Source organism: Colobus angolensis, unplaced genomic scaffold (assembly GCF_000951035.1).
Source record: "Colobus angolensis palliatus isolate OR3802 unplaced genomic scaffold, Cang.pa_1.0 Scaffold182, whole genome shotgun sequence".
Classification (NCBI taxonomy): Eukaryota; Metazoa; Chordata; class Mammalia; order Primates; family Cercopithecidae; genus Colobus; species Colobus angolensis.
The window spans coordinates 1,382,367-1,398,170 of NW_012114955.1; the positions used below are offsets into that span (position 1 = coordinate 1,382,367).

Consider the following 15,804-nt stretch of genomic DNA (forward strand, 5'->3'; position numbering starts at 1 on the left):
GCCTTACCAATTTCAAATGGATGTTAAAATGCTATACTTATTACTACAGTTAAAATGCACTTTTGTTTCAGTAGACAAAATTTTCTGGAAAGAAAAAAACCACCACACACATTACTTTTGATTACAAATGCCACTCAGTGACCACTTAAAGAGAGCCTTGGCCAGGCACAGTGGCTCATGGCTGTAATCCCAGCACTTTAGGAGGCTGAGGTGAGAGAAGTGCTTGAGCCCTGGGGTTCGAGACCAGCCTGGGCACCAGGCTCAGGTGAGCAAGGCTGCAGTGAGCAGTAATCACAACCCTGCACTCCACAGCCTGGGCAACAGAGTGAGACCCTGTCTCAAAAAACTAAATAAATAGGCCAGGCACAGTGGCTCACACCTGTAATCCCAGCACTTTGGGAGGCCAAGGCGGCCAGATCACTTAAGGCTAGAGTTTGAGACAAACCTGGCCAACATGGTGAAACCCCATCTCTACTAAAAACACAAAAATTAGCCGGGCCTAGTGGCACATGCCAGTAGTCCCAGCTACTTGGGAGGCTGAGGCAAGAGAACTGCTTGAACCCAGGAGGCAGAGGTTGCAGTGAGCCAAGGTGGTGCAACTGCACTCCCACCTGGGCAACAGAGTGAGACTCTGTCTCAAAAAATAAGTAGAGAGCCTTATTGAGTCCAAAAGTTCCTCTCCCTTTCTGCACCTGAATATCTGCAAGTATAAAATGATGGCAACATATATATCTCATAAAGGTTTTTTTTAAAAAAAAAAGAAAGAAAAAGAAAAAAAAGACTGGAAAGACTGAAGAGCATTAAAGGAGCTGAATATTGTTTATTTTTAACCATGTATATGGTTAAGAGTGACAGCAAAAATAAAACTCGCAGATAAAGAAAAATGTGAGTTAATCCAATTGAGTATCTGCATGTATGCACTGTGACAATCAACGTTTTTAAGAACCTGTGTGTGAAGCATCTTGATTGTTTATCTTAATAACCACGGTTTATTTCTTCAGCTATGGGTATTGGACTACATAAACAAATGTGACAAGAATCCCAGTCTAGTAGGGGAGGCAAAACACTTATTTTCAAAAAGCTTTATAAAAAGGCAAACACAATGAAATAAAGTTCTCTAGGCATTCAGTGGGGGCTGAAATCACTTTTGGCTGAAGAGAAGCAGGTAAGCCTTCAAGGAGAAAGTAGAATTTAGTTTGGGCTTTCAAAAGGTGAGTTAGTTTCTGCATTTGAAGACAGGGTTGGGAAAGAGTAAAAGCAGAGAAGAAAGTAAAGTTGGGCAAAGGCGGCATCCACTCTACCACAAAATATTTGTGTACTATGAGAAATATTTCAGCTATTTGGATGCTGATGGGAAAGACTCAGTAAAGGAGTCTAAAGATGCAGATAAGACATAGGATAAACCAAAAGATTAAGGTCCCAGAGATTTCAGAAGATTGAGAGATGCAAAGCACCTAGATCTGACAAGAGGAGAAGCAGCTGCATACAACCACGCTGAAGTTTGACCAAATTAGAGGGGAAAGGTGATGGTATATTTATAAAATAACTAGAAAGACAGATCTTGGAATCCACATTTGATAAGGAGAGAAATAAAGACACGAAGACAAAAAAAGGAAGGGACAGTCAATGAACTGAGGTTTTGATAAAATTTAAGAACTAATGCAGGGACTTCTGTTTAAAATGACTAAACTAACTGATTGAACACAGCTGTTTGCTCTCAGGTCCTTCCAAAAATCCACTAAACATCAGAGTCAAGATCTTCTTTTAAAAAGGCAAAAACACATAAAGACAAAGAAAATGGAAACAGATGACAGATATCAATACAACTGTGGAAACTGGAAAGCTAAAGGACAGTGTTAACTGTCTTAGCAGATCCGAAAAGGCTGAAATTTGCCTGGGGGTGGGGAGGGAGGATGAGATGAGAATGGGGAAAGCAAGGGACAAACTACTCATGCTGCAAAACCCAGGAAGACTGGGGAATTGGAAGCACAGGTACATCTGAAGGCAGATGCACAGGCGGAACAAAAACCAAGAGTTGAGCTGGGTGTGGTGGTGTGCACCTGTAATTTCAGCTACGTAGGAGGCTGAGGAGACAGGATTGCCTGAGACCAAGAGTCTGGGTCCAACTTGGGCAATATAGCGAGACCCCATCTTTTCTTTTCTTTTCTTTTTTTTTTTGAAGGGTGGGGTGGACTGAGAGCGGTGGCTCACACATGTAATCCCAGCACTTTGGGAGGCCAACACGGGTGGATCACGACGTCAGGAAATTGAGACCATCCTGGCTAACATGGTGAAACCCTATCTCTACTAAAAAATACAAAAAATTAGCCAGACGTGGTGGCGGGCGCCTGTAGTCCCAGCTACTCACCAGGCTGAGGCAAGAGAATGGCGTGAACCTGGGAGGCAAAGCTTGCAGTGAGCTGAGATCGCGCCACTGCACTCCAGCCTGGGAGACAGCAAGCGTCTCAAAAAAAAAAAAGGTGGGGTGGGGTAGAAACCTGCCAGTAATGCGGCATTAAAAGAAAAAAGTTCTTTGGGAGGCCGAGACGGGCGGATCACGAGGTCAGGAGATCGAGACTATCCTGGCTAACACGGTGAAACCCCGTCTCTACTAAAAAAAAAAAATACAAAAAACTAGCCGGGCGTGGTGGTGGGCGCCTGTAGTCCCAGCTACTCAGGAGGCTGAGGCAGGAGAATGACCTAAACCCGGGAGGCGGAGCTTGCAGTGAGCTGAGATCCGGGCACTGCACTCCAGCCTGGGCGATAGAGCGAGACTCCGTCTCAAAAAAGAAGAAAAAAGAAAAAAGTTTAAATAAATAAAAGGGTCAAAATCTGTGTAAGAAGCAGTAGCCTCCTAAATTTCCTCTCTGACTCTGAGCAATCAGGCTACTACTCTCCCACCATAACGGAAGACTCAAGGTTTACTTTGGAAAGATTGAAATAGGTGGTCTCTGGACTCTTAGACAACAGACTCAGCTAAAGACAGGAGTATCATGCTGAAAACAAGAGATTAAATTAAAACCTACATACTCAGTTGTGAGCTCCATCCCCTAGCTTCATTCCCTGACCTGGCTTTAGAACACTGGCAGTCTAGCTTACAACCCCCAGGCTGACTAGAGAACTCAAGGTAAAAGCAACCCAAGAGAAACAGACCAACAGAAAAGCAATGAGAGAAAGGATGAAGGTTCCCTTCTCGATGATCCATTAAATGGAAGAATAACCCAAGAAAACATCATGGAATCCAAGAATCAGTGGATTCAGCACAACAAAGAGGCAAAGGGAATTCCCTAGGACAGTGTTTATGGAATCCGATAACGATAATTATCAACAGACCTAGCGAACCAGGCCAGACTGGAGCAGGGAAATGGAGGGTTCTTGGGATAGATATTTCCTTCAGCCAAAAAAGAAAACAAATCACCAGTCTGAACAAAGAGGATACTTCCACTACTGAGATTTGGGGATGACTTATTGTGGATATACAGAAAACAAAATGAAAAAAAAAAAGAGGTATTTGATTACCAACAGGAAAAAAGAGGTTCCACAAAATTTTGTTTTAAAAATAAAACTTCAATATTAGTAAAATTACATAAAGATTTCAAAAAACCTGGGTGACGTTATTTGAGATTTTTGAGCCAGCAAACTGGAAAACAGTGGGTTATTATCAAAGCAGAATGTCTGAATTAGCTATTTGGAGGTGTGGTGACTTTTTTTTTTTTTACCATCTTGCTGTCTCCCAGGCTGGAGTGCAGTAGCGAAATCATAGCTCACTCAGTCTTGAACTACTGGGCTCAAGGGATCCTCCCGAGTAGCTGGGACTATAGGCGAATGTCACCATACCCAACTAATTTTCCTACTTTTTTGTAGAAATGAGGTCTCACTATGTTGCCCAGGCTGGTCTTGAACTCCTGGGCTCAAGGGATCCTCCACCTTGGCCTCCCAAAGTGCTAGGATTACAGGCGTGAGCCAATGGGCCTGGTTGGTAACTTTTTTGTTTTTTTGAGATAGAGTCGGGCTCTGTCTCCCAGGCTGGAGTGCAGTGGCACAGTCTCAGCTCACTGCAACCTCCACCTCCTGGGTTCAAGAGATTCTCCTGCCTCAGCCTCCTGAGTAGCTGAGACTACAGGTGCACACCACCACGCCCAGCTAATTTTTGTATTTTTAGTAGATACGGGTTTTCACCATATTGGCCAGGCTGGTCTTGAACTCCTGACCTCAAGCGATCCGCCCACCTCAGCCTCCCAAAGTGTTGGGATTACAGGCATGACAGCCTGGGTGGTGGCTTTTTAGTAAAGACAAGATCCAGGGTGTGACTGTGTGACCAGGTGACTGAAGAGAATGAAGAGGTAAAGGAATCAAAAGGCCAAAGTGTTAGCTGAACTGTCAATCCAGATGCTGAAGTTGCCTAAACATGATGTGTGACTGCTGGATATTTTCCAGATCCACTTTTCCACCCTCTTCTGTCATGTTTTCTGCTCCAATAGGCTGACCTGTATAGACTTTACCAACAGGTCACTGTGTCGCCTGGCTTCCGGCTGGGTTTGGCCAATGGGAAATCCCATCTGTGAAGATGATGTAAGGTTGTAATAGAGTAGTGGAAAGTCAGGAGAGAAAAGTGACTAATACTTAAATAACAATTGCTAACATTTTAATCTCTATGTTCCAAGAACTTTTCTAAGCTCTTCGTAGAATATTAACTCATTTAATCACAACCACCTTCTGTGGTAAGCAGAGATTTTTTTCTAGTTCATTTCCAAATTCAAACACCCAGCATAGTTGCGGGCACATGGTAAGCACTCAAATATTGATTTAAAATACACACAACAAGCAGGTTTAATTAGAAAGATATGACTTTTGCAGTGTAGTGTAGCATTTCTCCTATTTATACTTTAGAAAACTACACGAAGATCAGGGAATTGTGACTCTCCAGAGATCACAGAAACACTAAATGAGACCATATGTGAATGATTTTCTTGTGTAGCCTACAGTGAGTCGTATTCCTTTATTTTCTGACCAGGACTTGGGCGCCAATTTTTTAAGTTTAATATTCAAAGTCAAAGTTGCAGCCAGGCGCGGTGGCTCACACCTCTAGTGCCAGCACTTTGGGAGGCCGAGGTGGGCAGATCACCTGGGGTCAGGAGTTCGAGACCAGCCTGGCCAACATGGTGAAACCCCGTCTCTACTAAAAAATACAAAAATTAGCTGGGCGTGGTGGCATGCGCCTGTAATTCCAACTACTCGGGAGGCTGAGATGGGAGAATCACCTGAACCCGGGAGGAGGAGGTTGCAGTGAGCCGAGATCACACCACTGCACTCCAGCATGGGCGACAGAGCCAGACTTTGTCTTAAAAAAAAAAAAAAAAGGCAAAGTTGCTCCATACCAAGACTAGATTTTTAAAAAGTCAAAGTTGCAAATTTTTAAATATCATGAACTTGCAATCTAGGAGCTGATTTAATAAGGCAGAGCACCTTTAAGTATCAGTTATGAGTTAAAGGGAAGGGGGGCAAAAAAATATGCTTGTTAGTATAAAATGCAAAAATAAAGGTAAAGGTGAGTATTTTGTCAGCCTGTAAAAAAGCCTCTTTAGTTGTTTTCAAAGTACTTAATTTTTAAAGTGCATACTACATTAGGACCTAAGTCAGCCAGATCACCAAGAATACACACTTAACACAGAAATGAAGCACAGCAAAGGTGTGAAAATTAGGAAAGGAAGCATAAAACATGAATCAAAGAATGCAGAAATACAATAGATGTAAGCTACAATTAAGTATCTCACTGGATGCACATACAGTTTTATATGGAATAATCAAAGCAGCAGTGATACCCATCTTATAAATAAAAAATCTAAAAGCCAGAGAAATAACAAGGTTAGAAGATTAATATGAAATAAAATGAGAACTCCAAAGATTTTCTGAACGCAGAATTAATATTTTTTCTTCATACTATGTTGCCATTCCAAAGCAAGGGGAAAACTCGCACGAGTTAGAGTCTAGAAACCTGAGAAGTTTCGAGAAGAACAGACTCAAACTGGAGTGAAAACAGGCAAAAAGAGTGAGGCATAAGGCTACGACTGGGAGGAAATTGCCGGATGCAAGTCTTAGACACGGAGAGGAGACCAATAAAGCATTCTTAAGCGGAAGGTGGAGTAACACTGGGGTTGGATTTGGTGGGAGGAAGACAAAACGGAAAAGCACGGCCCAAGAAGCAACGGCAAAGGCAGAACTTAAACAAGACTAGATCGATGCCACAATCGAAAAGTATAAGACCTACAAATAAGATTCCACCGGGTGGGGAAAGGGCCAGTTCGCGACCGATCAGGTGCGACTAGTTTCCCAAAAGCGGCAAAGATGTAGCTTCGCAGCCCCACCCCACGACAGCAGCTCCTCCCCAAGGAGGACCTCACGAGGTCAACCGCCGGGCTCAGGTTCTCCCCTGGAGCCTAGGTTCCACCCCGCCCCGGCCCCGCGGCACAGAACTGCCTCTCTGGGCCCCTCACCGAACGCTGCAGCTCCCCAAGCCAAAACGAGGCGCGCTCCTTTCCGCTGGGATCTGGGTCGTGGTAAAGCGCCTGCACTGCCTGGTACACGAGCTGCAGTGTTGGCTTTGCTCCTTCCATGGTGGTGGCGGCAGTGGCGGTAGCGACGGCTCTGATTCTTCTCCCGAGGCTTCCACGGTTGCTCCGCCTTCGCGCTTCCTCACTGTCTGGGCCACGGCCGCTCCCTGACTGGCGCCATCTCCCCCTCTTTGGCCGTTACCAGGGCAGAAGGTTCCCCGTGGAAGTTGCCCCCTCGGAAACAGCTATTAGGTCGTATTCAGGTTCCTGGCCTTTTTTCCGGTTTTTCCACTAGACCCCAGACTTCTGAGTCCACAGATTCTGGCGCTCCCGTCTTCACTCGCTGACTTGCCCTCAGAAGCCAATCGTCGCACGCCACACACCAGCGTGTATCTAAGGTGCGTTTACCCGGACCGGAAGCGACAGCACCGATACCTTTGGCACACTTCCGCCTGGTACACTACAAACGGCCTCCTTCCCGGCACGCCTCCTCTTGTCTCCCCGCCCCCTCCCGGAAGTGGCCCTGCCGGGCCAGAAGCCGGGAAGAAGAGCGGGTGGTGTTCTCTCGGTTTCTCGCTTCCAGCTTGGGGCTTTAGCACCGAGATGTGTCCCATATCTAAGCTGCCTTCAGCTCCTTGGAAATGGATCCGGGTTTTTCCTCCCCCTTCCGACTTCCCTATCCCTCTTCAGAGAATCCTTTTCTGCCCTGGTGATCAAGGCGCGTCAAATCAGCTCTCCCTATAGTGGCCACAGTACTGGAGATCCAAAATGACTTAAGACTTGGTGCCTACGCTGGCTCTAGTGGAGGAGACAGACATGTAGTCAACTGAACTATTTTACAAACCTGAAATATGTGCCACATTGAGATAAATCCAAAATGCCTAGAATCTCTGTTCAGCTCCCCTTTATTTAGTTCTTAAGCCTAAAAGAGGTCTTTCATTCCGCTTGCTGCTCCTGGTGCTCTAACTCCAGAGCGTTTTGCATTACATCTTTAGGATTATTCTCACATTGAACCGTATTTTTGTGAATGCCTTTCTGTCCAAATCCAATATCAGTGGTCTAACAATTCACAAAAGAAAACAGAAATCTTGGAAACTGTACTCTGGAGAAATTGGGGACAAAAGGTTAACAGTATATTAATATTAACATTGCTGCTAGTCCTTTGCACTAGTAAATAACTGCTATTTGATAAATGCTCAGAATGTGTAAAACACTGTAGTTACAAGATCTCATTTAATCCGCCTAACAACCTTGCCAAGTATTATTAAAACCTGTTTTAATAACCTCAGCTCCGGCGCCATGGCGCCTTCCAGGAAGTTCTTCGTGGAGAGAAACTGGAAGATAACGGGCGGAAGAAGTGTCTGGGGGAGCTCATTGGCACTCAGAACGCGGCCACTGTGCCTGCCCACACCGAGGTGATTTGTGCTCTCCCCACTGCCTGTATCGACTTGGCCTGGCAGAAGCTAGATCCCAAGATTGCTGTGGCTGCACAGAACTGCTACAAAGTGACTAATGGGGCCTTTACTGGGGGAATCAGCCCTGGCATGGTCAAAGACTTAGGAGTCACAATAGGTGGTGTGGTCCTGGGGCACTCAGAAGGAATGTCTTTGGGGAGTCAGATGAGCTGATTGGGCAGAAAGTGGCCCATGCTCTGGCAGAGGGACTCGGAGTAATCGCCTGCATTGGGGAGAAGCTAGGTGAAAGGGAAGCTGGCATCCTTGAGAAGGTTGTTTTTGAACAGACAAAGGTCATTGCAGATAATGTGAAGGACTGGAGCAAGGTCATCTTGGCCTATGAGCCCGTGTGGGCCACTGGTACTGGCAAGACTGCAACACCCCAACAGGCCCAGGAGGTACACAAGAAGCTCCGAGGATGGCTTAAGTCCAACGTCTCTGATGCAGTGGCTCAGAGCACTGGTATCATTTATGGAGGCTCTGTGACCAGGGCAACCTGCAAGGAGCTGGCCAGGCAGCCTCACATGGGTGGCTTCCTCATGAGTGGTGTTTCCCTCAAGCCCGAATTCGTGGACATCATCAATGCCAAACAATGAGCCCCATCCGTCTTCTCTACTCTTCCTGCCAATCCAGGAACTAAGCAGCCCAGAAGCCGAGTGACTGCCCCTCACCTGCACATGCTTCTGATGGTGTCATCTGCCCCCTATTGTGGCCTCATCCGAACTGTATCTTCCTTTACTATGTATACCTTCACCTTGTAATGGTTGAAAGACCAGGCCAATCCCTTCTCCACTTACTATGATGGTTGGAACTAAATGTCACCAAGGTGGCTTCTCCTTGGCTGAGAGGTGAAAGTCGTGGAATTTGCTCCTGGGTTCCATAGGCCCTAGTGAGGGGAGGAGAGAGAAACCATCCTCTCCCTTTTTACACTGTGAGGCCAAGATCCTCCCCTCAGAAGCCAGGGGTGCTGCCCTCTCCCACAGGGCCAACGCCTGTGTGTGTTGTATATGTGAGCCACCCCACATGTGAGGGAAATAAACACCTGGCACTTAAAAAACAAACAAACAAAAAAACCAGTTTAAAGAAAGAAATAGTAATGTAATTTGCCCAGGGATACAGTTCTTAAAGTTAGGATTTGAATCCAGATCAGTGTTGCTCCAAAACCTGTTAAATCACACAATCCCTATCATCTCATGTGTTCGTTTGCTGTTTGCTTCTGATTTGTTCCTCAAGGAATTTTTAACTGCCAACAACATGATGAAAACACTGTTACTGCACAGAGTTGATATAATTTTAGACAGAGAAAAGAAACTTGATATTTTAGTTACCCAATCCATTCATTCGTTAAAAAAAGATTTAGTGTTGGGCTTGGTGGCTCACAACTGTAATCCCAGCATTTTGGGAGGCCGAGGCAAGAGGATTGCTTGAGGCCAAGAGTTCAAGACCAGTCTGGGTAATGAAATGAGACTCTGTCTCAACAAAAAAATTAAAAAAAATTAGCGGGGCATGGTGGTGGGTGCCTCTAATCCCAGCTACTCAGGAGGCTGAGGTGGGAGTATTGCTTTAGCCCGGGAGGTGGGGGTTGTAGTAAGCAGAGATTGTGCCACTGCACTCCAGCCTGGGAAATGGTGAGACCATATCTCAAAACAAATTTTTTTGTGTTTATCAAAGGATACTATCAAGAAAGTGAAGTGATAGTCCACAACATGGAAGGGAATGTGCAAATCACATATCTGAAAACTGATTAGTATCCAGAGTATGTAAAAACTCTTACAATTCAGCAATGAAAAGACAACTCAGTTTTTGGGGTTGTGTGTGTGTGTGTGTGTGTTTTGCTTTTTTGTTTTGAGATGGAGTCTCGCTCTGTTGCCCAGGCTAGAGTACAATGGCATAATCTCAGCTCACTGAAACCTCCACCTCCTGGGTTCAAGCAATTCTCGTGCCTCAGCCTACCATGTAGCTGGGATTACAGGTGCCCACAACCATGCCCAGCTGATTTTTGTGTTTTTAGTAGAGAAAGGGCTTCACCATGTTGGCCAGGCTGGTCTTGAACTCCTGACCTCAAGTGATCCACCCGCCTCAGCCTTCCAAAGTGCTGGGATTACAGGCATGAGCCACCATGCCTGGCCTCAGACAGCTCAGTTCTTTAAATGGGCAATTAATTTGAATAGACATTTCTTCAAAGAAGATACACAAATGCACATGAAAAGATGCTCATCATTAGCCATCAGGGAAATACAAATCAAAACTGCAATGAGATACAACTTCACACCCACTAGAATAACTAAAATAAAAAAATGTTAAGTGTTGGTGAGAATGTGGAAAAATCGGAACTCTCATACACTATTCATGGGATTGTATTATGGTGCAGCCATGTTGAAAAACAGTTTGGCAGCTCTTCAAAAGAATGTTAAACATAGAATTATCATATGAACCAGCAGTTCTACACTTAGGTATATACTCAAGAGAAATGAAAATGTGTGTGCATATAAACACTTCCGCATGCATATTCATAGCAGCATTATTCATAATAGCAGAAACAGCCCCAATATCCATCATTTGATACATGGATAAACAAAGTGTGCTATATCCATACAATGAAATGTTATTTGACCCTTAAAAGGAATGAAGTACTGATAGATGCTACAATGTAGATAAACTTGAAAAATTATGCTAAGTGAAAGTGGCCAGACACAAAAAGCACATTAATTGCATGATTCCATTGACATAAAATGTTCAGAGTAAGTAAAGTTCTAAATACAGAAAGTAGATTGGTCGTTTCCGTGAGAAGGATGAGTAGGGAGAGACTGCTGATCCTTAGGGCTGGTTTTCTGTTTTGGGTTTGTTTTTTTTTTCTTTTTTTTTGTATTGATGGAAATAAATACTCTGGAATTAGTGGTGATGTTCAGAAAAACCACATGAATATACTAAAAACCATTGACTTCTATGTTTTAAAAGGATGAATTTTATGGCAATGTGAACTATATTTCAATAAAACTTATTTTTAAAAGTTCTATGGTTAGGAATTATTAAAACACCACATGGATATTTAGCTAACAGTTGGAGAAAAGAGAAAAAAAATAGAAGTGATACCTAACCCAAAGTAGAGAGATTGGGAACACCATCTGGAGAAAGTATGTCTAAACTGAGACCAGACTGATAGATAAATAGGAAGCAACTAGGCAAAGGGTTTAGTATTGTAGGCAGAGGCAACAGTATGAAAGCCTGGAGGCAAGGGAAAAAATTATGTTCTGAAGACTGAAACTAGCTGAAGGATAGAGTTGGCGTTGGGTAGGAGTAAGAAATGAAGCTAAACAGTGTTTAACCCATCTTGATGACCTCATGCCATTACCTGATACATAGTGGGTGCTTAGCAAACGTCTTAAGTGACGTGTTTCTTAGTTCCTTAGTCTTAAAAAACACACACACACACACAGTCTAGTTTAATGTGAAATGGCTTGGGCAGGGAAGGTGGCAAGAACAGAAATAAGAAATTATTGTAATAATCTTGGTAAGGAGTGATGGTAGCCTGGAGTAAAGTGTTGGCGGTGGGCATGGAGATAGAGAGGTATTTAGGAACTTAGGAGGAAGAATCTTGATATGGTGATTATTTGAGCTGCAAGGTGTGACAAGAGGGAAGAGAACCCAGGCTTTTGAGATATGGAACCTAAAGGAAGAAATGGTTTTTATGGAAACAGAAAAGGATATGAGGATGCAGATGAGTTTAATCTTAGCCATGTTGAATATTGAGGCACTTAACAGACAGCCAAGACCAGCAGGCTGTAGCGTGTGTGGGACTGAAGCCCAGGGGGTGGGTTGAAAATCCAGATTTGAGAGTTGTCAGTTTCTAATTTGTGGCTAAAGACAAAGGAGTGATTGAGATGAGCATCTTTAAGCACCAAATAAATGCACCAGAGATGTCGAATATTGTTAGAATAATATATTTGAAATAAAATATTAGAAATACATGAAATATTTAAAATACCAAAAGTCCTATAACTTTTGTCATTAGGCACAATGGAAACCCTAGGAAAACTGGACTCTAATGCAAAGTTTAATGAGACCAAACCCACTTCCTTCTGCAAGCAAGCTAAATATGGATTCTCTGAAGGAAAGAAGGAAAGATATAATGACTGTTTCTTTTACTGACTCGGGATGAGATTATCCAAAGATTGAGGGCTGTACCTCAAGCACTCCAGTTCTCTACAGGCAATACCATGAAGCCTTCCATAAAAGCTTTGATCTGGCCAGGCACGGTGGCTCACGCCTGTAATCCCAGCACTTTGGGAGGCTGAGGTGAGTGGATCACCTGAGGTCAGGAGTTCAAGAGCAGCCTGGTCAATATGGCAAAACCCCATCTCTACTAAAAATACAAAAATTAGCCAGGTGTGGTGGCGTGCACCCATAATCCCAGCTACTCAGGAGGCTGAGGCAGGAGAATCACTTGAACCCGGGAGGTGGAGGTTGCAGTGAGCCAAGATCACACCACTATACTCCAGACTGGGCAACAGAGCAAGATTCTGTACCCCCTACCCCCCCACCAAAAAAAAGCTTTGATCTACCATGAGACGGCACCCATGATTTGTGGTGAACCTCAGGTTACAATAATAAGCATAGGTTGTGGCCCCACAGAGGTCTCCTTAATTCTCTTCTAGCCTCTTGACACCCACCCCACCCCTCCACCCCCCCACATCATTCTCCAACTTCAGAGTAAAGTGAGCCTCTGCACGTTGGGGAGAAATTGCAAAGGCAGTGTGGCAGAGGCCAGTGGTTTTGCTCTAATACCCATTGTTTTCTTTCCTAGAGTTCTTTGAAGAAATATTCTTTTTTTCCTAAGCTAATTCAAATTAAGTTTCTGTCACTTCCACCAAGAATTTTGAAGTCAAACTTAATTGAAATCTTAGCTCAACCTACCATAACAAAACACCAGCTTGAAGAAGGGATATTTATTTTCTCACGGTTTTGGAAGCTGGAAGGTCGAGATCAGGGTAACAGCCTGATCAGGTTCTAGAGAGGGCCCTCTTACTGGCTTGCAGATCACCACTTTCTTGCTCCTCTTCTTGTAAGGCCACAGTCCTCTCGGATTAGGGCTCTACCTTATGACCTCATGTGACCTTAATTACCTCCTAAAGACACTATGTCTGGATACAGTCATATTGGGGGCTAGGGCATCAACATATGAATTTTGGGGGGACACAACTCAGTACATAGCATCTGTCATTATGCCCACTGGCCTTGGAGAGTTAGTAGAAGACCCTCATCCTTGCCCAAAAGAATATGATAACATCAGATTTCTTTGGTACACAGATTATAGCAAAAGTTCAGGCAAAGCCATGCTGACTGCATCAGGGACAGGGATATGCTGTGCTTCACTGAAAGACAATACCTTGATTCTTTTGTAGTTGATAAGCATGATGATTGGAGTTTCACGTGCATGTGTGAGACGTACCTCCCTCCAACCTTGTTACCACATCTGCACATTACCTGCCTGATGTGAAAAAAAGAGAAGAAAAAAAATTTTTTTTAAAAGACAATGCCTTTGAATTGGATTTCACAGCTCCCTGCTAGGAAAACAAGCAGTCACAATTTTCTCAGGTAGTAACACAGGGTACTTACAGGATAAAAAGATGTATGCATAAGAATGTTCATCCAGGCCGGGCACAGTGGCTCAAGCCTGTAATCCCAGCACTTTGGGAGGCTGAGACAGGCGGATCACGAGGTCAGGAGATCGAGACCATCCTGGCTAACATGGTGAAACCCCGTCTCTACTAAAAAATACAAAAAAACTAGCCGGGCGAGGTGGCGGGCGCCTGTAGTCCCAGCTACTCGGGAGGCTGAGGCAGGAGAATGGCATAAACCCGGGAGGCGGAGCTTGCAGTGAGCTGAGATCCGGCCACTGCACTCCAGCCCAGGCAACAGAGCAAGACTCCATCTCAAAAAAAAAAAAAAAAAGAATGTTCATCCTAGTGTGGTTTCCCCTAATGAAAAAGTAGAAATATCCTCAATGTCCATCAATAGGCATCTTGATGTCCATCAAGAACTTTAGGATATATGCATGCATTGGATAGTAGGCAGCCATTGAAAATCAAGCAGAAAGAACTCTCATTAACTTTGTTACATATGGTAATGACATTGTGGCTATAAAGGAATATGTCCTCACTTATTTAGAGGTGCAGACAGTCCCTGACATGATTTTTTGACTTTACAGTGGTGCAAAAGTGATATATATACAGTACAGCTGCTTGTGTGGGCTGAGGCAGAAGAATCACTTGAGCTAGGGAGGTCGAGGCCGCAGTGAGTAGAGATCGCACCACTGCACTCCAGGAGACCCTATCTCTAAAAGAAAGAGAGAGAGAGAGAGAGACAAAGAGAGAAAGAAAGAAAGAGGAAAATGCACTTTGTGTGTGAGACAGGGTCTCACTCTGTCACCCAGCCTGGAGTAAAGGAGCGCCATCTCAGCTCACTGCAGCCTCGACCTCCCAGGCTCAAGTGATTCTCCTGCCTCAGCCCCTCAAGTGGCTGGGACCACAGGCATGCACCACCACATCCAGCTAATTTCTTTTTGCTTTTGGTAGAGACGAGGTTTCATCATGTCACCCAGGCTGGTCTCAAACTCCTGGGCTCGAGCAATCCACCTGCTTTGGCCTCCCAATGTGCTGGGATTACAGGTGTGAGCCACTGCACCTGGTCTGCACTTTTGACTTACAATACCTTCAATGTACTATGGGTTTGCATATACTAAAGTATTTAGGCACAACGTAGTACAATAAAGAATATATCAAGTCTTCATCCCCCATTCCTGTCACAGTGCTTCAAATGCTCTTGGAATTTTCCATGTGATGGAAATGCCTTCGTTACAGTAATGAAGTGACTGTGCAGACCCCTAGATAACTTCAGGATGGGGTTTGGTGACCAGAAAGACCAACCATGTGTTTAGAAAGTTAGAACTCTGGTAGGAACTCCAGGAGAGAGAGGAGCTTAAGATGAGTTCAATTATGTGGCCAATTGTTTAACCAATCATGCCTACACCTTGAAACCCCAGCAAAAACTTTGAACACCAAAGTTCAGCGGCTCTTCCTAGTTTAACACATTGGTGTGCTGAAAGGGTGATGCCCCGTGATTCCAGGAGAGGACATGGAAACTTTGTCTTCCTCCCGGGCCTCTAACAATGTTTTGTTGTTGTTGTTGTTGTTGTTTGAGATGGAGTCTCTCTCCATCACCCAGGCTGGAGTGCAGTGCCATGATCTTGGCTCACTGCAACCTCCACCTCCTGGGTTCAAGCAATTCTCCTGCTTCAGCCTCTCAAGTGGCTGGGATTACAGGTACACACCAACGCACTCAGCTAATTTTTTTGTATTTTTAGTAGAGACAGGGTTTCACCATATTAGTCAAGCTAGTTTCAAACTCCTGACCTCAAGTGATCCACCCACCTCTGCCTCCCAAAGTGCTATGATTACAGGCATGAACCACTGCTCCTGGCCTTGTTTTATAATAAAACTTTAATCATAAGTATTATGCTTTCCTGAGTTCTGTGAGTTGTTCTAGCAAATTATCAAGCATGTGGGGACTGTGGGAACCCCTGAGTTTACAGCCAGTTGGTCAAAAGTGCAAGGGCTTAGGGACATCCCAAAGTGAGGCTGATGTCTGAAATGAGAGCATCTTATAAAAGACTGAGCCCTTAACCCTGTGGAGTCTGACACTAACTCTGGGTAAATAACATCAGAATTGGGCTGGGCATGGTGGCACATGCTTATAATCCCAGCACTTTGGGAGGCCTAAACAGGTGGGCCATTTGAGCT

The 15,804-nt window shown here is 44.4% G+C and overlaps 2 protein-coding genes across 4 annotated transcripts in view; one reads left to right on the top strand and one right to left on the bottom strand.

Moving 5' to 3' along the window:
• TNPO3 (transportin 3) overlaps positions 1-7,031 on the bottom strand; it is a 100,713-nt gene extending 93,682 nt beyond the window's left edge. For 2 of the 3 annotated variants that reach the window (XM_011939576.1, XM_011939575.1), the window contains exon 1: positions 6,495-7,031. In XM_011939576.1, coding sequence (XP_011794966.1) covers positions 6,495-6,614 — 120 coding nt within the window. In that variant the 5' untranslated portion in view covers positions 6,615-7,031. The remainder of the gene's footprint in view (positions 1-6,494) is intronic. The other variant, XM_011939577.1, reaches the window with a different exon arrangement.
• A 41-nt stretch (positions 7,032-7,072) lies between these two features.
• LOC105510011 (putative triosephosphate isomerase-like protein) lies at positions 7,073-9,352 on the top strand. The gene is given in 3 exon segments (XM_011939578.1): positions 7,073-7,890; positions 7,893-8,141; positions 8,144-9,352. Coding segments are annotated over 3 exon segments (747 nt in total). The 5' UTR covers positions 7,073-7,850; the 3' UTR covers positions 8,602-9,352.
• The last annotated feature ends 6,452 nt before the right edge of the window (positions 9,353-15,804 follow it).